General features: G+C 39.3%; 1 protein-coding gene across 1 annotated transcript in view; it reads left to right on the forward strand.

Moving 5' to 3' along the window:
- SMOC1 (SPARC related modular calcium binding 1) overlaps positions 1–22,736 on the forward strand; it is a 115,222-nt gene that overhangs the window by 36,597 nt on the left and 55,889 nt on the right. The window contains exons 3-5 of the mRNA XM_042459860.1: positions 29–141; positions 9,169–9,268; positions 10,568–10,615. Of these exons, the coding sequence (XP_042315794.1) occupies positions 29–141; positions 9,169–9,268; positions 10,568–10,615 (261 nt within the window). The remainder of the gene's footprint in view (positions 1–28; positions 142–9,168; positions 9,269–10,567; positions 10,616–22,736) is intronic.

Below are 22,736 nucleotides of genomic sequence, written 5' to 3' on the forward strand. Positions count from 1 at the left end.
TTGATTGTGGTTTTTCTCCCTTTCCTAGATGCTGGGCAAAGCAAATGTAGATTAGAAAGGGCTCAAGCACTGGATCAAGCAAAGAAGCCACAAGAAGCAGTCTTCATTCCAGAGTGTAGTGAGGATGGATCATTCACCCAAGTAAGGTCTTCATCCGTGTGCTCATTGTTTTTCTTATATAGACATTTTTAAAACAAAATATTGAGAAGTGATGACTCAATGGAAAAATACACAGTGAAAATGTATGTATAGGATGTGTGACCACTGTTTGACAAAGTTTAGGCTGATGTGCTAGGTCCATGTCTCTCTAGACAGATAGCATGGTCCATGTATCCATACCATGCTCTAGTAACCTCTTATTTAACCTAATGCAGTGAAGGAGTTCTTTTGGAGGGCTACTCAGAAACAAAATGCAGCAGCCTGTTTTTAAACTGGATAAAGTCACATGGATCATCTTTTATTTGTGATAAATAAATCTTTCAGTTTCATATTCTCTTATAATGCATTAAAAAAAAAGAAAAGAAAACCCACACAAGTTTTTTTTATCACATTTATGAAGAAAATGACAAATGTCGAAGTACTTTTAAGAAATGGAATGACATTCTTATGCTGCTTTTCTGGAAGAAATATTATATTTTTGGTAGGAGAAGTGTGGGCATATATAAGAGAGGCATTTCTTTTCAGCTGATGTATGAAAAAGTACTTATGAATGTGTGGATACCTGTTGAACACTTTGTTTAATATAATCTAAAAGTCAAGATAGAGTTGAGAACAGACTGTCCACCCCACTCCATTTACCTGTTCAAAGAAGGATCTTGTATTTTGTAAATGTTAATTAAAAGCATATCATTGCTTACACCTATAACATGATTCTTTAATAAAGTATAACATGACCCTTTAATAAAAAAAAACATGCACTTTGAGAACTGTTTTGGCTCAGTTGAGAATGCTCAATTTTTTTCAGTTCAGGGCCACGAGAAAGCCACCTATGAGTAAATATATAGTCATTTGTTGTGACTCTCTCTTACAAGAATGTATTCAGAAATTGCAATATAAAAATTACCTGGATACATTAGATTTAACTCAATTTATTGAAAAATCTCTTTATAATTCCTGAGTTTTTCCAAGCTTCCTTCTTGGCAAAAATAGCTTGTAAAAAGGGAACTTATTCAATTATATTATACATGCTATAGAAAATCAAAGTTAACCGACATAGAAGCACCCTTTTCATAACAGGATAAGATTTTGTCTATAAAAATCTGAGACATAACATGCACAGTAATCTATTTTAAAAATAAGACTGGAATTCTTGATAGTGTGTATCAGTGAGTTTTACATGCGTGAGACTGTCTGGTTCTCTTTCTTGGTGAGTTTACATGCATGTGCTCTTGTCATTCGCTGCTATGCAGTAGTCCTGCTGAGAATTCCTTAACCACAATTGCCCCCAAAGACTAGCATTGTTTTTTCTTCTTGTGGAAAATGTTTTTCTGAATGCAAAATGAATGTTTTTCTTTCCATCTCCTCCTCCCCTTTCATTATTGAAAGAGCCAGAGCAGATGTTTGTCTTTCATTTCTTATCACTGAAGTGATTCTTATCAGAAACCCTGGATGAATGGAGGTTAGTGTGGCTCTTGAGCTTTAATGCTTCCCCCTACCTCTTTTTATTTTTGGTTAGCAAAAGAACTGCTAGATAGGAACTGCAATCTCAATGGTGAGCATTTTAACACCTAAAATGAAAATGACTTCTATGCAATGTTGTTATTATATAGCAGAAGCCCTGAATTAGATAATCATAATGGCAATATGTATGAGTTATCTTTCTCTCACACATGGCTGAGAGCACCTTCTTGGTGCTAGAATATACAGTGAAGAGTTTTCTTTTGCTGCTTGATAGCAATGCAATTCTTTTCCTTTGATGGAAGCCTCACCAAAGTATAGGTGAACCAAACCACTATTCGATCAGCAAAGGCCGGTATCTCTAGCTGTCTTAATGAAATTTTAGGTTAGCAATTTGTAGTGTTCAATATGAAAGATGTTGTGGTCAGCATGTCCAAAAGAGAACTCTTAACATTCTCCTAAATACTTAGGAGTGGTGAGTTATGTCCTTACTTATCTTTGTAATGCATATACTATATTTGACATATAGCATATGCAAGAGTTGGACTTTATAATTTTTATATTTATATATTTTAATGCTTTTGTATTGTCTTTAAATTGTATTGTTTTAAATTTGCTGTTTGCTGCCTTGAATTCCTGTAGTGGGAGAAAGGTGGGATATAAGTGAATAAAATTAATAATAATGATAATGGTGATAATAATAATAATATATTTATATAGGAAACTTATTTGGATATTGTGTTCATATTTCGAGTGGGAAGGATGCGGGTTACCGGTTGTTGTCTCTTGTCTAGACTGTTCTATATTTAGTTTAATTTGGGTGTAGGCTTACAAATGTGCAACTATCAAACTAGTTGCTCTTCATATAGTTGAGAATCCTGGAAAGGCAGGATTCCTCATCACTCAGGAATTGTGTACACATACAGTGATATGTACATGTGTGTGTATGTGTGTAGCTGGAAGTCAAAAGTGGGGACAGTATGAGTGATTCTTTTACTCCACTCTGTTCTGTTTAGCATTCAACAAGTATACAGTCAGCCTTCCACTTTTATGGGTTTAACATTCACAGATTTGATTATTTGTGTTTTTCCCCCACGGCACGGCTAGGAAGGGTGCGTACATGCTTCTTCTCCCTTCCTCCTGGGCTTTTCCCCTCAGGATAAAAAGCCCAAGAGGGAGGGAGCAGCTGGGAATGGCATGCACATGCCTTTCCCACTTTCTGCTATGCTTTTACTGGCTGAGGGAAGTGGCTAAAACATTGGGGGGGGGGGGAGAGGAGCATGTGCATACGCCCCTACTACCTTCCTCCATGCTTTGTCTGGCTTGCCTCAGCTGTCCAAAGCACTGGGGAACGAGGAACGTGTATGCACACCCCTCCTACCTCTTCCCATGCTTCGGCTGGCATGAGGGGCATGTGTATCTGGGGGTGGGGAAGAGGAGCATTTGCACACATCCTCCTGCCTTGCCCCACATATTTGTTCTTTTCCACTGTCATGGGGGTCTTGTGTCCCAAACCCGTGCAGATAGGGAGGGCAGACTTTATAGCGGTGGACACTCCTGTGCATGTAGCAGAGATGCTTCTCTCTGTGAAATCGGCTGCTGAGATTCTGCATTTCTGTGATTATTTGTTGTTAGGCATATATTTCTGAATACATATAATGGAGCCTTTAAGAACAGTAGTCCTAAAACCTTTGAGTCCATAGGCACAATTGGCATTTTGAAAAATTGCTCTCGGTGCAGTCACAAAATGTTAGAGGCATGGTCCTTTTCAAAATGACTGCCATGGGGGTTTGAACAATCACAGTATTTACTAATACAACAAAATAACCACTTTTCCAGAAGGCAATCTAGTGAGACTAATATAAAATTAATTTGTTACAGAACTGAATGCAAGACAGAGGAAGGGGTCTGAAATCCTAAGCATATATCACTGAGTGCATATTTTTTCTGTTCCAAAAGAATAGGAGACAAACAAATTGCAGGAGATACAGATTAACCCCTCCCAGTTACCTCTAAATCCTTTCGCCTTCAGCCCCCACCCAGCCATGGCCCTCATCCTCCCCCTATTTACCACCCTCATTCATTTTCTATCTCTTCCAGGAAAGCTCTTTGCTCCTTTCCTAAACCCTGCTCTCTTCTCCAGGTTCTGATTCTTTCATTTTTTACATCCTCTTCCCCTACTCTCCTCTCTATTTTTAATTTCTCCTTTCAGTTCATCACACTTCCATTTTCCCCTTCCTTAACTCATGTTGTGGTGCCTCTATTTCTTCCCATGCTCCTCTCCCTAAACCACAGCCACTAGTTTGCCCTCTACTCACAGCCACATGCCTTTCTGCTGGTAGCATCTGATTAGAATTCTGCCAACTCTTACCAACTGGTAGTGCCCAATGAGAACCCTTCTTTCCCTTTCTTTCTGAATCTATTGCCCTACCAGAATGCTAGGAAGACCTGTGTAGCCAGTGTAAGTGAGAGCAGGGGGTAAAGTGTGATTCAGTGGCCTGTTCAGTCCATACCTCCAAAGTAGGGCTGCATCCACATTGCAGAAATAATCCAATTGACTCCGCTTTTACTGCCATAGCATCATGCTATGGAATTCTGAGAATGGCAGTTTCCAGAACTACAATTCCCAGAATTCCATAGCACAGAGCCATGACAGTTAAAGTGGTGTCAAACGGTTTATTTCTGCAGTGTGCATAGAGCCTGGGAAGAGCAGAGAGCCAGGAAGGTCTGCATGAGCGTTTGCTCCCACTAGCACTCCGTTATAGACCCCCTATAGAGATTTGGGATGGAATTATCAGCAACCCATCTGATTCTTCATTTAGTGCAAGCTGCCAGTATTACACATCTGTATTACTCAAAGGTATAAACCTGACCTGTGCTTCCCTACCTTCTAATAGGATATAAACTGTCATATTATGAGCTGTGAGGAACTACATGAGTCCAGTGCAAGGAAACAAGGATTGGGTAGAGTGCATTACAGCATGGGCTCTTGTCAGCGTCATGCTGAGCCAAATGACTAATACAGACCAATTCCTGTATTTCCCATACAGTACATATGCAATTCTGTGTTTCGCCTTCTGGAGAAGATGGAGTGGAAACAAATCACCCCTTGATTTGCCTCTGTCAAGTTATAATGGACAATCCCACCAGCTTGTTAAAATGTTTATGTAGGCCTTTGAAACTTCATTTGGCATCTTCAGTGAGGAATTGAACAGACCCCAACAAAGCTTCCATTCTCCCAGAGGAGCATGCCAGTGGCTACAGTTTTAATGTTTTCATATTCTAATGATTTTTATGGATGCAGGAATTTATTTAAGGGCCCAGTGTCTGAAGTGTTGGCTTTTGTTCTATTTCACACACTGTAATTGATGTGTCTGACATCGGGGAGAGGGATGTAATAGCATTTCTAATTAATTTGGGGAATGGTGACAGAGCAGTTCTGTTGTACAAAATCTTTCTATTTTGTCAGTTTGAGCAAGGAGCTTTGATGTATTTTCATCCAAATTTTGATTAAAAAGACAAAATAAAATAACTTTTTAATGGGACACCACTGTTGTGTTTGGCTTGCTGCATAACAATGTATATGGACACCTTGGTAGCCATTTAAAAAGAGCTTCTGTAGTACAGTGGTTTAAACAGTGAGCTGGGGTGTAACAGTTTCAGCTTAGCCACAAAGTTAAATAGATAGCTTTAAGCAGGACACTTTTTATCACTCTTCCATCTATAATATGATGGTTAGTTTGTGCAGTTTGTGCAGTAACTGAGCCTAAGAGAGGCATTTCAACCTTTTAGAATTGGAATGGCGGCGGGGGGGGGGGGGGGGGGAGAAAAGCTGAGAAACCACTGAATGGTAATCTCAAGAGAAAAGGAGGTGGCTCTTCTGGGAAGCCATGAGATTGGATTGGCACCCCAGAGCCTTATGTTTCCTGCCTTTGGCATAGATTTGGAAGGATCTTGTCAGTTTATTAAGAAGTTGGACCTGGGCTGCATGTAATGATTCTCACATTGTCATCACAAGGCACTGTACCTCTCTTCCAAAGCTGCTGATATTCCCCCTACAAACACAATTCTGAAAAGGACTAATGGCCCTCTGAACATGGAGAAGGGTATTCAGCCACTGCTTGCCCATGATCTAGGCTGAGAGTGGGGGTAATATACCACATAGTGGTGGGATGAGATCACTCTCCTTCTCAAAGTAGATTTATTTTTAAAGTTTAGAAATATTCTTCCACTTAGTACTTACTGTTATTTAAAAAATGTTTTTACATAAACCAATTATTTGTAGACAAATAAAAGAGAGGTACACTTTCTCAACAGTTTTAAATAGATATGTGTTTCTGAAATAGCATTCTGCTAGTTTTTTCTCTCTCTCTGACTGATTGGTCCAGGCCACTTCAAAGTGAACGTAGGCCCATTTTTTTGTCTTTTTGTTGCTATATTTTTAGTGATCTTATTTCAATTAACCATCTTAAACATTAGTCTTTGAATGTTGTACTCTGTGAACTGCCTTGAGGATGATTTGCCTCAAATGTGGTATAGAAAGATGCCCTGGTGGCACAGTGTTTAAATGCCTGTACTGCAGCCACTCATTCACAAACCACAAGGTTGTGAGTTAAATCCCAGCCAGGGCCTTAGGGCCGACTCAGCCTTGCATGCTTCCTAGTTCGCTAAAATGAGTACCAAGCTTTTTCAGAACAATTGGCTTACACATAGTAAACTACTTAGGGAGTGCTTAAGTGAACTGATAAGCATTATAGAAATGTACTTACTATTACTATAGAAATGTTTCAAATAAGTAAATAATAAGCAAGCAACTGAATTGCATATATCATCATACAGTATATTGATACTAGGGAATTGTTTGGTAAACAGTTAATTAATAGAATGCTATTTATAGTTTATCAAGGAAATTGTTTAGTAAGAATCAGACATTTTTCTTGTTTTATTTAAAGACATAGCCATGTTAGTCTGGAAAATCAGCAGGCAAAGGGATCTTACAGTACCTTTGAGACTAACTGAAAGATTCATTTGAATAAGTAATCTGTGAAAGCTCATGCTATCAACTTCAGTATTTCAGTTAGTCTCAAAGGTGCTGCAAGATCCCTTTGTGCACTTTATTTATTTATTTATTTATTTATTTTATATTATGTCTTTCTCCCAAAATGAGTCTCAAAAGTGGATTATGTTTTGGACAATTTAGTAATAGAGTATGCTTTGCATGCAGATACTGGCAAACTGCTGTTCTTCTGAGTGGGCAGTACAGTACTTGTTTATACGGACCAATGGTTTGACTCTAAATAATGCAGTTTTTAGGTCTTTTCACTCTCAGTGTTCTTGATAATATCTCATTCATATGGGTTTAATTAACTGCTTCAATGAAGGATTTTGCCAAAATATCAATAAACTTTGTGTAATAGTTTAAATTAATCCATCGTGTCCAGGAGCTTTATTACTTTAGCCTTTTCAGTGCTTAGGTTACTTTGATAATAATCAAGGAGTCTATACTCTGTTTATCTTTATTGTGTAATTATGTTAATCTAATATTTTTAAAAGGCTATTTATTTGTCTTGCATCTGGTCTTATTTTCATAGTACTTTATAAAGTGTTAAACTATTTCCTTGCTGAGAAAGGTGTTCTCCAGTATTTTTACCAACACTAATGTGTGGTTTGGATTCCCTGCTTTATTAGTAAGGTTAGGGAACTAGCCGGCTGAACTGTGGCAAGATTATTGATATAGCAAGGGAGCTGTCCAACAAAGATGTCAAATGGATCTCAGCAGAATTAGGCTCTGTAACAGCAGAGGCCCTTATCACACTGAGGTTTCTGCAGGTCAGATCCAGGGTGACTCCTGGTTCAGGTATGCGAATTCACGTTATAACGTGAGTGTTTTATTACACCTGGTTGTCCTTCCGAATCGAGGGGGGAACCAAGGCAAGTCACGTGATGCGGATACACGCAAAGCGGAGTGAGTGCAAACTGTATTACCACACCGGTGCATACCATGCGGATTCAACGATTCGAATTGGGACCCTTGCGCATTCTCAGTGGGGGTCTGAACACATCTTGAACCTTTGCACTTCTGGGGTAAAGAAGGGAACCTGGTTCCACTTTCATGTGAATGCTAGCCTACGCGAATGACAGCCTCACGTTTCTTCCTCCCTTCTATTTTCCCATCCCTGGCAGCCAAATTCAAAGGGGTCCTCTGTGTCAGAGCCACATCTACATCTATCCTTCTATCATTCTCTTCATCTATTTCATCTACATCTCTCCTTCCCTTTGTAACAGTTGCTTTCTCTTAGGTTGCATCCACATTGGGGAGATAATCCAGTTTAACTCCACTTTAACTGTCCTAGCTGTGTGCTATGGAATTGTGGGAACTGTAGTGTCATGAGACATTGAGCCTTCTCTGCCAGAGAGCTCTTGTGCCTCAGCAAACTAATAACATATTATTATTATTATTATAAAATAAATTAGTATTAATATCATCATCATCATTATTATTATTATGGGAGTTGGAGTTTGTTGTGGGGTCCTTGGCTCGAGGCTATGGATTTCTGGGAGTTGGAGCCTCTGCTCCAGCCTCCGGTGGCTACCTCCTTTGCTCTTATCTCTCCCTCCAGTCTCCTGTTTCAGTCCCTTCTGTCATCTGGATCTAAATCTACCCTTCGTTTCATTACCTCCATCCATCCCTTTCCAGTTTTTCCATGCACACAGGCAGCCTTCTCCAGCGGCATCGGAAACAGCGGCTTTCCCCCTCCTCGCCAGCATGCCTCCTATCCATGTTAAAATATGAATACATTCATTCCGCAATAGCTCTCTGCCCTTTCCCCAGTGGCATCGGATACAACCGCATTTCCCTTTCAGTAGCAAGTGGGGGGGGGGGAGTACCGGAAGCAAATGGGGCAAAATTGCAGTGCAGCATCATGGGAAATGTGGGAACTTCAAGGTTTGGGGGGGGTGTACCAGGATGGAAGCAAAGTTGCATTCCACACCAGACCAATTTGGAGTGAAATCAAAGCATGTGTGAATTGAATGTGAATTCTGTGACTTCACTATTTTTTCTGAATTCATCGAAATGAGGAGTCGCTTTGGAATCATTGCGGAAGCATCATTGAAGGAGCGCCCATAGAAAGGAATTGCGTGTGATAATTCATCACATTATCGCGTGAATTCGCATCGTTGGACCTGCAGTCACGTCGGATCTGAGCTCCAAAAAGCTGCAAAAACTTCTGTGTGATAAACACCATACTGACCAACCTCCATCTAGAGTCCTCATCTTGAGCATGTACCTAATTTTATTCTCTTTTCCTGAATAATGGTCAGGTGAGATGCCCTATGCTGCCAGACCAGTACTCCTAGTTCCTTTTTCTACATGTACTCATCATCTCTCTGCTTCTGAAGTCTTTTATCTGAAAATATTTATTTATTTAACAGGATGATCTCTCTGCTGGTGTACAAGCTGTCATACTCCCTTTAGCTACTGAACACACAAAAATGGTGGGCTGAATTCTGGGAAACAAGTGACTAGTAACTTTCTCTTTTCACAAACAGGTGCAGTGCCATACCTACACTGGATATTGCTGGTGTGTCACTCCAGATGGCAAACCTATCAGTGGTTCTTCTGTACAGAACAAAACTCCTGTGTGTTCAGGTACTGAGGACTGAGAAATGAGTTTTGTGTTGATGCCAAAATTGGAATGGGGAGGAACAAACTTTTTGATTTTTAATTCAAAAATCTTGACCTCTTTCATATAACTCAACATAGTTCTCTGCTTTGAAAATTTGAGGTATGTTAACAATTGGTCATAACTGCTCCACCTTGTGGCCAGATAAATTTCCAATGTTTTTGAAAGCTGCTCTAGTTTTGCCTCTGTTTCTTTATATTTTATAAATGTATTTGGCCATCAGATGAAAAAAGGAAAAGAGAATAACACTATGAATTTGCTCTGCATTTGGTCAAAATCAATTTTTGATTATTAATTGTTTGGTTAGTGTGGCTTATTAGAACCATAGTTGGGTCTCTGGGACAGGTAGATATTTTCAAATACAGACTTCGATTCTGTTCTAGTGTTTTTTTCCCCCCTCCCAGATAACCTGAAAAGAAAAATAGGGCCATTGGATTTATTAGTTGTCATAGGCTGGTTAGAATATTTCTTGCTTCTGCACTCTGAAACAATTAGGGGTTACCTAAGTTGAATGGGTTTCAGTTACCCCAGACTTCTGAAATCATTTCAGTGTACTGTATTACTTTCCAAATAATTTTTTCTTGTCTCAAAGGATAAGTGCAGTAGAATTCCACAGTGGGTATTGGGCAGCCTGAACAGATGACCAGGTGTTAACTTCTCATTCCCTACCACTGTCAATCTGTGCACCTCTGTACATCTACATCAAACATTTCTGTTTGGCCATGCAGTGTTAAGTCCTACTACCCTATTTCATCTGGCCTTGCAGTTTGTAACTTTACCATGAGGCCACACACCCAGCCTACCTATATGTGCGTGCTTCTTTCTTTCTCACCTTTCCCTACAATTAGTATCTTATTTACCTCAAATTAGATCCAGAAAAATGATTAGCCCAATATAGTATTGATAGATGAATTAACAACAGATTTGGAGACTGGATGAGTGCGGAGGGCCTGTTAGATATTATATTAAGACATAATATCTGTGATTTGGCTATACAGTGGGCTGACTTTCAGGTGATGCTTATTAATTTTTTGTTCTTGCAGTCTGCTCATCAACATAATTTAATTATGTTTTTATTATTTTAATTTTTTATAGTTGGGAGGGAGGGTTAGGGTTGGGATTTCATGGGTTCCTTGCTGTTTTTATTACTGTGTATTGCATAAATCATGTTGTTACCCGCCTCGATCCCCAAAATGGAAGAGGTGGGATATAAATAAATATTTCATTCATTCATTCAATACATCTGTTTATTCCTTCTTTTTAAGGTTCTGTAACTGACAGGCCAATAGGACAGGGTAATTCTGGAAGGAAAGGTGAGTGAAGTTTTATATTGTAATGAAATGTGAGCTTTATCTATTCTGCTTTGGTCAGATTTTACATGGAATACTGTGTCCAGTTCTGGACACCACAGTTCAAGAAGGATGTTGACGACTTGGAGCATGTCCAGAGGAGGGTGACTAAAATGGTAAAAGGTCTCAAAACTATGTCCTATGAGGAGTCACTTAGGGAGCTGGGTATGCTTAGCCTAAAGAAGGGGAAGTTAAGAGGTGACATGATAGCCATGTTTAAATAATTGAAAGGATGTCAAATGGAAGAAGGAGTAAGCTTGTTTTCTGCTGCTCCAGAGGCCAGGACATGGAGTAATGGATTCAAACTACAGGAAAAGAGATGCACCTAAACATTAAAAAGAACTTCCTGATGGCAAGAGCTGTTCAACAATGGAACATGCTGCCTCAGAATATGATGGATTCTCCTTTAAAGGTTTCTGATGAGAGGCTGGATGGTCACCTCTCAAGACTGTAAGCTTGCATAACAGGGAGTTGGACTGGACTGCTGTTGTGGTCTCTTCTATCTCTATGATTTCATGATTCTATAATTTATAGTTGTTCTTGAGCAATGCTGGATCTTCTTATAATGCTGTAAAAAAAAAAACCTTAAGGATAGGAAGTTCTGTATCATAAATGTTGCTTTCATAGTGTGACTATTGTATCCGATAATGGTATATAGAAGTAGAACCTTAGCAGAAATTGTAGACTAGTGCTTACGAATTGTGTTAAACTTGGGTACATGACAAAAGCGAAAGAACAGATGTCTACACTATGAGCCTAGGCCCCAAATGATCAAGAGCATGTTTTTTTTTAAAAAATTATTGGCCAGCATCCCAAGTATGGGATTTTGATAGATGCTGTAAATTAGGCTAACATAGTTTCATTCTGTGACTGGTGACATCACCGACCTATAAATATTTTGACTGTTTCCCTCAAGTTCAACAGGGGAGTAACCAAATTGAAGCACTGTTGAAATATGTCTCGCATTTTCAGCAAGTTATTCTGCACCAGGTGGCAGAAAAATTTTGAATACTTAGTTTTGAATATAAGATCTTCTCCTAGTTCAATCCAGCAGATCATCACCTTTGTATAAAGCACGTAAAGAAGGTCACAGGCACAAGAATGATCTTCAATCTCATATTTTTAGTGCTACCAGCTGGATTTCTAGAACTGGAATGAATTTCAGCTAATTTAAAAATTAGTTTTATTATAGTATTGCATGGAAATTTCATGCTATGTAATGTTATAGAATATTTTCTACAAGACTGATTTCCTCTCTTCACTTTGAGATGTAAAAGTAAGATTGTTGTACTCAGTTCCACAATAAAGTCTGTGTATTCTTTAAGAACCGAGATATAATGCAAGTGCCAGTTTTAGGTGCCAAAATAAGGACAATAAAAAAAGGAAATCTGGATCATCTAAAATCTAAATCACTATTAAAAGACACAGTTGTACAATTTCACTGGCTGAATTATGATATTTATCTTCAGTGTTCATTCTCAGGGATTATGGTTCTTCAGTACCACATTTTATTTTAGATTTTAAAGCACTCTTCATACCAAAATGGGCTTCTTGTATATTGCTCTTACCTATAGATGGTGAATTAAAAATAATGAATTTAATTTGTAATAATAAATGCATTTGCAACATGGCAGGCCAGTTATGAAGTGTTCCAATGCTTGTCTGTTAAAGGTTAGACATAAATTACCTGTAAGAACTAAATGAGAACCTCCATATCTAGGTACTAGTGAGCATCACTGGGGCAATCTGATGGAAATGAAGTTATTTTTAGAAATAAAGTTTTGGACAAAATGGAACATTAGTCTAATCTAGCAAGGCAACGTTTTCGTTTTGCTACACATTACATCATAATCATGCCCCATGTGTCATGGCTTTTAGCTTCTAGAATTATTCTCTCACAAAGATGTGTTAAAATGCACAAAGCTCTGTGTGATCCCTCCTGCTGATCTGTCACAAGTTATTTCACATTATATATGAAACCAAAAGATTCTAGTCTGCTTGATTCAGGAGGAGGCTCTTTAGACTTAAGAAAGTAGATGATGTGTTGCTTTAAGAGGAAAAACTAATTCTGGGCTTAAAAATTACCCTGTGTTAATTCTACTGTGCATTCTTCAGTAAGAGTTTTATTATTCATCTCAGAAAAATTAGTCTCCATTGTCTCCAGCCTTTTCTCCTGCTAGTTACTGAGCTGATAAAATGTTTACCTCATTCTGTAGCTATATTGTGTTGTTTGTCTCAATAGAGTGAGAAGAAGAAATCTGTCTGTTTCAGGTTGAATTCCTTGATGTTTTGCAATTTGCCTTGTCAAAAAAAAATTATGGTTAGACTACCTCATCAGCGGAATTTGATCAACTCTGTGATATTGCCTTGGAAGTGAAGACAACAATTGGGGTTTATGAAACATCTTGCACATTCATCTGCGGTCTTGGATTAACCACTTATGACCTTTAATCCTTCTCCTATATGGTTGATGCAAAGCAGAACAGCTCAGCTCTTTTCTGCCATGTGCTGAATGGTGAATTGATGGAAACTTGACAGTATTTTTATGTCTGTCTCCTTTTTGGCATTGCCCTTTCATTGAACTTTCCCATTTGTTTGCCATGTGACCATTCCTGAAAGTAAATTGTCATATTTTTCCCCATAGTATATTTAACTACTTCCTCCCTCCTTACAAATACAGTCTTATGGGGCTTTAATAAAGATAGCCCCCACTTTTACTTTAGCCTCAAAGGGATGCCCGTGCAATGAGGTTTATGGTTCTTTCTCATACACGTTCCATCCTATACTCTCCACTGGAGCATATAGAATTCTTTGTTTTATGCATTTTCTGGGTTGGTTGAAAGATAACTTGATGCTCCCACCCTTTGATAACCTCACCATGATAGCTGCTTGGACTTTGCAGATTACTGCTGACTTTTTTTTTTAAAAAAATCATGCCATTTCATTTTTAAATTTGCTGAACTATCCATAATAATTCTGTGAGTTAAAAATTGTGTAAATACTGTATCTGCTTTTGGTTTCAGTTAGACTTTGTCCTCCGAGTGATGACCTGCCTTGAACTTTGAGTTTGCTTTGAACACTGTATTTGCTCCATTCTCATTCCTGTTTTACCATCCCTTGCCTATTTAATCATTCATCTTCCATACCCCAATTGAACAGATCACTGTGATTTGTCCTCTGTCTTATCTAGATTTCAGCCACTTTTATAATATGGTGCTTTCCTTCACCTTACCTTTTGGTTTGTTCTGTTTCTTGCCTGATAATATACATCATTGGATACTTGTCTTTCTCAGTTTTACTCTTCCAACATTTAGTTTTGTATTCTTGACAGGTATTCTGTTCTTTTATCTATGACTTCTTACCATCTTTGGCCCAAATTTCTGCATCTAATGTATACAAAATGCAACTATTATCACTCTGTTTCACCTTGCGGTATCAAAGAGAGTGTTGGCTCATCCTCCCTGGGGCAAATCCAATCTTTGTGCAATCTATACAGTGAGGTTACTTGACATTCCTTCATATAGAATGTTTGTGAATATTGAGACTGAGAGTTGGCACAATTTATTTAGGATTTTTAAAAACAAAATGTGGAGAGGAAACAGGTGCATGCTTCAGGCATGAAAATATCCATTCAGTGGGACTAGAAATCCACCTTTGTAGAGGTTAGCAAATTCCAGAGGTTCCAGAATCACTAGATAATCCTATTGACTACATCTGGAGAGGCTTTTTGCAAAAGGAATTGTTTATTAAATAGAAATGTGATGCAGTCATTCTTTCCCCGTAGGGCTTCAGTGCCAATGTGGGATCATCCCTTTTCTCCTGGGTTAAACACACTGACCAGCAGTTCCAAAGCTGAAGCAGTTAGAAAACTCAATCATAATGTCTTGTCTTGTCTCTGAGACCTTATGCCAAAGGAAACATTAGTTTTTAAGGTGCCACAGGGCTTTTGGTCAGTTGGTAATATATGTAATTTAGTTGTTGTTGTTATTGCTGTGTCCCTTCAAGTCATTCCCAAATTATGGAGATCCCAGGGCAAACCTAGCCTGGGTTTTTTTTGGCAATATTTGTTCAGAGGGAATTTGCCTTCACTTTCCTCTGAGGCTGAGAGATTGCGACTTGCTCATGGTCACCCAGTGGGTTTCCATGGCTGAGTGGAGATTCAAACCCTTGTCTCCAGAGTCATAATACAACACTCAAGCCATTATATCATGCTGGTTCTGACATGCCAAAGACTTGTATGATTTTGAATTTCTGTTTTTGGAGGAAGAAGCCAGGGGTCCCTGCAAACAATTCCAATGTTCACACAACTGCAGCTTTGGAACAACAGACTGTGCAGATTTTCTGTATGAGAAAACGATAACACCTCACTTAAAAGTTATGGAACTACATTTTATGTGTGTGAAAAGAATTATCATTTTATGTCAATGTTTTTAATCTGGTGAGTATATTAAGAATTGTTATATTAGAGAGATGTATTATAGAAAGTGGTTTGAAATCTTTTAAGAGACAGCCTGATGATATGTGTTCTCACAGGGTGACCAGATATCATAACAGCAAAGCACCATAACATGTAGAACATTCAAGAAAAATGTAGGAGATTACAAAATAAACACTAATATAAATATCATTTCATGCTTCTTAGCCATGCTCAAAATGAAGGACATGTTAGAATTCCTCCTGGACAGACGGTTGAAACGTAGAGCATATTCTGGAAAAGGAGGACATTTGGTCACCCTGTGTTCTAGCATTTTTTCATAAGAGAGTGAGCAGTGGGCAACATTCATTTTTTTCTGTTTGTCTGGGATAGGTACAGAGGACAGTCAAAATAGAGGGCAGGCTAGAAGGCTGCTAGAATTTAGTACAGTACCCTGGGTTTAGTTTTTAAGCATCAAGTTATGGAAATAAGGTTTGTTTTAGAAAAACCAAAAGAAGCTTACAATAATTGGAAAGAGAGGTTCATTAGCTCACTAGCAAAAGATACCTTCATGTTCTCCATCTTTGGTCGAAGCAATGGTAACTATATAAGAACATCCATGGAAAGACAGTGATGCAAACACCCTGTGCATATGCGGAAAACTAGTGGAATGAATTGACTGACATAAGCTTGCTCTTGAAATTGTTATGAAGGTGGCACGTCTTCCAAGGATGAGATGCTTCATCCTATTGAGGTCCTCTTCATCTTTCCCTTACTCTGTTGCAATACAATGGTTTCTCTTTCATATTTTTTTTCATCTCATTACTCTGCTAATTGGGTCAAATTAATCACTCTGAACCTAATTGTTGCTACTGGTTGAAACTTGTGTTGTTTTTTACCCTTTCCATTTAGAAAGCAATGTTGTGTCAAAGGAAAGAATCTAATTGTGTTTGTATGCACTTGGTCCTGTACTTTTCAGTCTGTAACTCTTCTTGCCCTTTATTTTCACTCATTCCCGGTTTCTCCTCCCCCCCCCCCCCCCCCGCATGCAATACAGACCTAGTTGACGAGGTGTCCATTCTCTTCTCTGAGGAAATGAAAAGGCATATTGTAAGCCCCCAAACTCAGTCTGGTTGTCAGCCAGGAATTAGTTCTCTAAAGGAGAGAAGTGGGGGAGGGAGGGAGGCGGGCTGAAAAGAGAAAGTACACTTTGCAAAAGTTTTGCCTAGGTTCACTGCACATGGCTGAAGATGTAAAGGGGGTATTATAGCTCCTAAGCATGCAGGTGTCAGAAGGAAGGCAGATTGTGTGTCTGGGAGGAATTAGGCAAAAAAATTTGGACTATTTATTTAATCCATTAGAACAGCTCTTTTTCTCTTCTGTTTTTCTTTTTGTGTTGAACAGGCTGCTTTACAGGGGGCACGTGTGGTAATTAACACATGCAGCTGTAGGGCTTCAACCATATGGTTGAATTTCAAATGGCCATTGATCTGGGAAACTTGCTGCCATCCCCACCCCCACCAAACAACCAGAGGCCTTGAAGATGTGAGGGAGGTTTTATAGAGAGACTTTACTTAAGAAAGAGACTGCTGGACTGAAGGGAGTAGCTTAAAGGCATAGGGTGTTCTCTAAAGTGCCTTTTACTGCATTCATCTACTGAAAACTCACAATAAATAAAAGAACATGGTTTTTTTTAAAAAAAGTATTAATTATCAGCCCTGTCCTAATAAGGCAAATAGGGTTTACTTACATAAAAACAGTGCCTACTTGGTTCTGCCTTCATCTCTTACACCACCATTTGAAGGAGAAAGAGGGAACCCCTCTTTACCACACCATATACGTTCAAATGCTTTCCAGTGCTTTGCAGTACATGATCATCAGAGTATCACAAGGAGGGGGTAGGTGGAGAATCATAGAATCATAGAGTTGGAAGAGACCACAAGGGCCATCCAGTCCAACCCCCTGCCATGCAGGAACTCTCAATCAAAGCATCCCCAACAAATGGCCATCCAGCCTCTGTTTAAAGACCTCCAAGGGAGGAGACTCCACCACTCTCCGAGGGAGTGTGTTCCGCTGTTAAACAGCCCTTATTGTCAGGAAGTTCCTCCTAATGTTGAGGTGAAATCTCTTTTCCTGGAGGTTGCATCCATTGTTCCTTATTCTTTGGAGCAACAGAAAACAAGCTTGCTCCCTCCTCAATTTGGCATCCCTTCAAATATTTAAACAGGGCTATCATATCACCTCTTAACCTTCTCTTCTTCAGGCTAAACATTCCCAGCTCCCTAAGTCATACATTGGACATTTTCTTAGACTCTGAAAAAACACTCGATATATTATAAGTACTGAGTGAATATGTGCAACTTTGTCTTTGAGGTTCCTAGCAAATTCATCACCACAGGTAATCAGGGTTTCCATTACCAGTTTCTCTGGGCTTGATCCGAACAGGTTCCTAAGAAAAACTGAGCTAGGTGCATATTGAGGATGTGATGTAGGAAAAAAGTATATATATTTTTGCCAACTTCACTAGCATATAATAGGAACAGTCAACAGTACACCTGAGTACTTGCCCCATAACTGATACTAAATGCATTCTATTTGTTATCCATTCTGTTTCATTGCCTGAAGATTTACAGACTTCACATCACCAGAGTCAGTATTTGAGAGTAATTGCACTGATGATTCTTTTCATCTCATCATTTCATAGGGAGCCAAAGGCTTCTGTTCATTCTCCAACTCTATCAGGCAGTGTGGAGGTTGGATCTAAATCTTTCAGATTCCCTCACGCTGAGTCTTTCAGAAGTTTATCACATGGGAAGAATTTCTCTTAATTTCAAATGAAAAGAAAGTGGGGCCAGAACGCATTCACATGAATTCACTAGTTCAACGAATTTACATGAATTCAAATTGCGATCGAACTGACTTCCCATTGCCCAAAAATAGCTTGCCATTGCCCGAAATTGCATGTGATCACCTCTCACGCAATAATGTGAAACCCCATGATTGCGTTCGGACTGACTTCCCATTGCCCGAAATTGCATGTGGTAGTCTATCATGCAATGTTAAACCCCATGATTGTGTTCGGATTGCCATTGGATTATACTTCCAATTTCCCTTGTCTGATAACGTCCTCAGATCCCACAACACACCTTTCACACACCTCCCACTGAAGCTTATTCAGTAGGAGTATAAATCCTATGAATCTCTAGCTTTATTCATAAATTGCAATTCCACAAAAAATGTGGATCTGAGCCTTCTCTTCACTGGCTCTCCACTGCTCAAAGAACTTATCAATTTAAACTGAATTCACAGGACTTCTTTGGTCCTTCCAAAATCCCTCCTCCCTAAACCCTTACTGTATATACTCGTGTGTAAGTTGAAGGTTTTAGGGCCAAAATAATGGATTTTGATATGAGCCGTGGATAAGTCAGAGATAAAATTTAGGAGACACAACGTTTTAAAATCGGGTTGGAAGTGAAGAGGAAAAAAGAGAAGCTTGGTCATCAGAGGAAATGCTAGGAGGAGTAGGATGAGAAGATAAGGTTTTAAGTAGAGGGAAAATGGGGAAATGCAAGGAGGAGGAGGAGGATAAGAAGTAACGGTTTGGAGATTGGGCTGCAAATGGAGGGGAAAATGGGAAATGCAAAGAGGAGGAGAAGGAAAGATTTTAAAATTGGCTTGAAAGTGGAAGGAAAATGGGGAAATGCGAGGAGGAGAAGCAAAAATTTGGACATTGCTGCAAGTGGAGGGAAAATGGGAAAATACAAGGAGGAGGAGAAGCAAATCTTTTAAAATTGGCTTGAAAGTGGAGGGGAAATAGAGAAATTTAAGGAGGAGGAAGAGGAGAAGGAAAGGTTGGAGATTGCCTTGAGAAGGGAACCACCACACACACATTTGTACCTTGCAGGTCTTTCAGCAGTTACTGCAGAGGGATAGAGAGTGGGGCATCGGGGCTGCTTTTTAAAGGACCTTTTTATCAGTTTTACTGGTTGTTGTTAATTGCCCTGCAGTCAATCTCAACCCATGATGACTGTACTGATCCCAGATTTTAGGGTCCATTTTTGGGCATAAATTTCTCGACTTATAGCCGAGTATACTGTATATCAGTGGTTCCCAACCTTCCTAATGCCGTGACCTCAGTTCCTCATATTGTGGTGACCCAAACCCATGAAATTATTTTCATTGCTATTTCATAACTGTAATTAAATAGGTGTTTTCCAATGGTCTTAGGTGACCTCCATGAAAGGGTCATTCGACTCCCAAAGGGGTCCCGACCCACAGGTTGGGAACCACTGCTGTATATGGTAGTTCCAACTGCACTCTTGGCAGTTCTAAGACACACTCCTCTCCTCTTAAAGACTCCTCCTCTTTTTTATAGCTGCTCATCAGGTACACCCCCACCTTTTGCCAGCCTGACTGACTGGTTGTTTTGAACACTCCAATCTGCCAGGGTCTCTTCACAGCCAGTGAATTCTTTAGGACATTCAGGAAGCCTTTGAATTCTATAAGTCTCCTGGAGTGGACCATGATGATAGCCTCCACCCCTGCAAGGGAGAATTTGCTACTGCCGCATCAAACCTTACAAGGAAATGACCTGAACATAACATGAGGTTACTGGGATAATCTTCAAATAAACCTCTTTCTTATCCCAGCAGCAAAAACAGGTCCATGATGTGTTCTGCCACATACATAGAACGGACAATGTATTGAGATATCCACATGGTTGTTATGGTAGTTCTGAGTGGGCCCTGTCAGGACATCTTCAGTGTGGATTGTGAGGTCCTCCAAAGTTTGTCATGGTTTTTCCCCCCAGTACCACCTCTGAATGCCTCAGTTACCTCAAGCAGAAGGTCTGCTGAGATGCAGGATTGATGGTACACCACACCATGCTTAGTCTGCTCTGACAGCATAAAGTACAAACCCTGAAAAATATATACCAGAATAAATGGATTTCCTTATGGATGACAGCAACTTCTCATTGAGTACACAAGTGAACAGGGTCCACGCTGCCCAGCTTATCTATCTGGTCCTTTGTAATACACACCAGTTGGCCTCTTCATCCATGAACAATTCACATGTGGTAGTTATTTTATTTTCTACTGGCCCAGCATACAGTAAGAGCAACACCCCCAAAAATATTAGAGTGGGGCTGACAAGGCAAGCTGTATCTTGAGAGCTAAGTGAAAGGCTCAAACATGGTTTCATTACTACTTACTATTTTGTAGTTATAAGTTTTCAGCATAGCTTACAAGTAAAAATGATTTTAGCAGATTAAAACAAATTAACATGATAAAATAATTTGAATACACTAAAATATATTAAATAATATTACAAGTTAAAAAGCGGTTTAAAAAGTTATAACAGTTGAAAGCTACGTGCATTAACATTTTGGAATAAATCAGTTAACCCCAAAGCAGCCATGTTTTTACTTGGTGCCCAAATAAAGACAATGTTGGTGCCAATCAGACCTCTTAGGTCAGAGAATTCAACAGTTGGGATAGTACAGCTGAGAAGGCCCTCTCCTGTTTCACACACACTGTATTGCCTTTCCAGGAGACCTTAATCTTCAGCCATCTCCCAAAAGGGAAACAGTACTCTGATTGTGAAAATAGAATTAATCATATAGTAAGGGAGCTGCATCCTGGAATAGGTAAAGAGGAAGTACAAAAATATCTTGCTATTGTAAATGAATTCATGTCTCCAGGAACTGTATCCAAATGTGCTTGCTAAAGGAACTTTAATATGATTGGCCAAAAATGCAATACAATGCAATGCAACAAAAGTCTGGGTCACATAAACAAGTTAAATAAATAAAGTAGTGGGCACCTCAGTTAGTAGTGACCTATATTAAAGCTAAACATAATTCAGTAGTCTAATGGAGCTGTTGAAAAAGGCAATGCAATTCTGGGCTGTATCAATAGGAGCATAGCATCCCAATCTAAGGAAGTACAGTCGCCCCTCCGTTTTCGAGAGAAATCCATTCTGCCCCCCCCCCCCCCCAAAATGGAAATTCACCTATAGTCAAGCCTCATTGGCTTGGATGGCAGTGCATGCCCATTTTGTCCCCCTCCGTTTGCTGCCCGAGAATGGGTGAGGGACACGGATTTCAAGTCTGCAAAAATAGAGGGGTGACTGTAGTTGTACCACTCTACTCTGGCCAGAGTAGTGTCCTTGCCAGTTCTGGGTACTACAATTCAAGAAGAATATTGACAAGCTGAAATGTTTGCAGAGGAGGTTGGGAAGATAATCAAAGCTCTGGAAATTAAGCATTATAAGGGAAAACTGAATGAGCTGGGTATTTTTTTTTAGCTTGAGGAAGAGAAAGCTGAGAGGTGATATGATTGCTATCTTTAAATACTTGAAGAAGATGTAGAAAATGAAGCAAACTTGTTTCCCAGAATTCCAGAGACTAGAGCATGAACCAATGGGTTTGAATTACAAGAAAAGAGATTCCACCTAAACAATTGGAAGAACTTCTTTACTGTTCAACAATGGAATAGATTGCCTCAGAGGGAGATGGACTCCCCATCTTTGGAAGTAATTTAAACAGAAGTTGGATGGACATCTCTAATGAGTTCTTTATTTGTGTATTCCAGCATGGCAAGGAATTGGACTGAATGCCCCTTGAATTTCTGTCCAGTTCTTTCATTCTAAGCTACTGGCAGGTATTGTATGATTAGTCTATGCTCGGAGATCGATTGTCTAACCAAGTCTCATACCAGTTTAGACTCCATGGGACTATCACTGGAGTCAAATGCTTAGTGAACTAAATACCCAGTTTGACCAACTCACAGAAGCCAGAAGATTGAAAACTGATGTGCATAATTCCTGTCATGTAGGGCAATATCTTTAGTTTGCATTTAGTGTCTTTTAATCTTGTAATTTTTCTAAATATAGATGAAATTTGGGTACACATACCCAGATATTTCTTTTAACATCTCTGCCCAAAAACAAGATAAAAAAGAAACCATGAAGCACACTTGTTATGACTGTTAGCACACTTACCAAATTTTTTGTTAGAACTTAAAGAAGAATATGGAATGCAGTTTAGACCTGTACAAATCAATGTGAGCACTGCAGTTGGTCTTTAATGGAATGTAGTTTTGTCATACCCTTTTGATGCAAAAGATGCTTTGTACCAGGATTTCAAGAATCAAGGTTTTCAGAGCAATAGCAAAGTGATGATATTTGTAAGAGAGAAGATAGCCAGAAGCTATGGGTCCTTTTGGTATATCTCTTTTGCTACCAGGAAGAGAGGGTACTTTGTCTGTGGTCAGAATAAACTCTTTGTACACACAGACAATTAACTCTTCAAGTGACTTGCCAAGCTCTTCAAAGCCATTGCACTCCTTCTCTGTCTATCTTGAGCTCTATTCAGAGACTTAAGCGCACCATTTTTGTTTTGTTTATTATTGGAAGGGGGGAGTCCTTCACAGGAATAGCTGGAGCGGATCAACATTGTCCTCATGATGGCATTGATCTCCAGTCGGCAGTGAATGTGTCAATCAGGAATCAAAAAGCCAAACAGAAGAGGCTTTGAATCGTGTCATCAGGGGTCGAAATGATTTCCAGCTGCCTGCTCATGGGATAGGCTTTCTTACAAACCAGAGAATTGTGTTGTCTGTTGCAGAAGCACACTCACCAGCTACATTGGGTCACAAGCTCTTTGAGGCA

This window comes from Sceloporus undulatus, chromosome 1, assembly GCF_019175285.1.
Source record: "Sceloporus undulatus isolate JIND9_A2432 ecotype Alabama chromosome 1, SceUnd_v1.1, whole genome shotgun sequence".
Classification (NCBI taxonomy): Eukaryota; Metazoa; Chordata; class Lepidosauria; order Squamata; family Phrynosomatidae; genus Sceloporus; species Sceloporus undulatus.